The 1,112-nt window shown below is 61.0% G+C and overlaps 1 protein-coding gene across 1 annotated transcript in view; it reads left to right on the plus strand.

The window, feature by feature from the left end:
• Positions 1 to 1,112, plus strand: part of LOC113216725 (WD repeat-containing protein 47) — a 90,912-nt gene that overhangs the window by 45,503 nt on the left and 44,297 nt on the right. The window contains exon 6 of the mRNA XM_052267779.1: positions 903 to 989. Coding sequence (XP_052123739.1) covers positions 903 to 989 — 87 coding nt within the window. The remainder of the gene's footprint in view (positions 1 to 902; positions 990 to 1,112) is intronic.

Raw genomic sequence — 1,112 nt, forward strand, 5'->3', positions numbered from 1 at the left:
GGGGCGGGGCGGGGCCCCTCTGGGCGCCAATCAGTTCCCGACTGCGCACCCATGCATGGACCCTGGGCCGGGTGGTGGTTACGGTGGTATAAGGGGCCATATGAGTAGTTTTCACGATGATGATGGGGCTATTGGTGCTCGGCCATGGTGGCCCCACCACCACCATTTGCGGTGGGTGGCCCGTCTGCTTGTGTCGTGGTCGTCCTTTTGCTCTGCAGACGCCTGTGGGGCGTGTGGCCACGTTGCGTAGAGTGTGACTTTGAGCTACTCACTGTAGTGTAACGCAGTTGGCCCATTGCTCGGCGTGCGTGTGGCTGCTTACACGCCGCGCCGCCCGACCCGTCGACACTCGAGCTCACGGAGAGGAGGCAATGTTGATCTTAATGCCGCACTTAATTGCCTAATTTTCTTTGGCCCGTGTGTGTGTGGAGGGAAGATCCTCATCTTTCTCTAACGAAAAAAAATTAGGCCGAAGAAATAGTAGAGCCGGTCGCGCGTTCGTCGCGCGCTCCCTTTTAATGGCTGCTGCTGCCGTGTGCCGCTCCCGGAGGCGGGCCCGCGCGGAGGTAATCCGAGGCGCGTCAAAGCAACACCTTGGGATAAGCGCCACGCCACGCTCGCCCTGCCTTGCCCCGCCACGCCCCGCCACGCCACACCCCGCCTCGCCCCGCCTCGCCCCGCCCCGCCACGGTGCGTCCTCTTTCCGCCGTCGGCGGCACCATGACCGGAACGATATGTCATGTCGAAAAATTTCGCCTAACCGTGGCCGTGGTGGGCCAGCAGCACCAGTCCGACCCCTTTCACTGGCACTGTGCCGCCGCCCTGTCCTACCCGTCCGTCCTCCTGTTTGTGGTCGTCCTGCTCCTCCTCCGTTTCTGACGCGCTCCTTCTTCTCTCTGCAGGGGGCTGTCCTCGGCGCGGGGCCACGTCAGGTCCACGGCGGCCAGCTCGTCCACGTCAGGCATCTCGATGAACGGCGACTCCATCATGTAAGTCCTTATCGTCTTGTCTCGTCGCTCCTAGCAGCAGCCCAACGTCCGAATGCGTTTGTGCTGCATTTCGATTAGTTAGCTTCCTCAAATTTTTTAACTACGTGAAGCATAAAGGTAATA

This window comes from Frankliniella occidentalis, unplaced genomic scaffold, assembly GCF_000697945.3.
Source record: "Frankliniella occidentalis isolate FOCC.00 unplaced genomic scaffold, Focc_3.1 Scaffold59, whole genome shotgun sequence".
Taxonomy (NCBI): domain Eukaryota; kingdom Metazoa; phylum Arthropoda; class Insecta; order Thysanoptera; family Thripidae; genus Frankliniella; species Frankliniella occidentalis.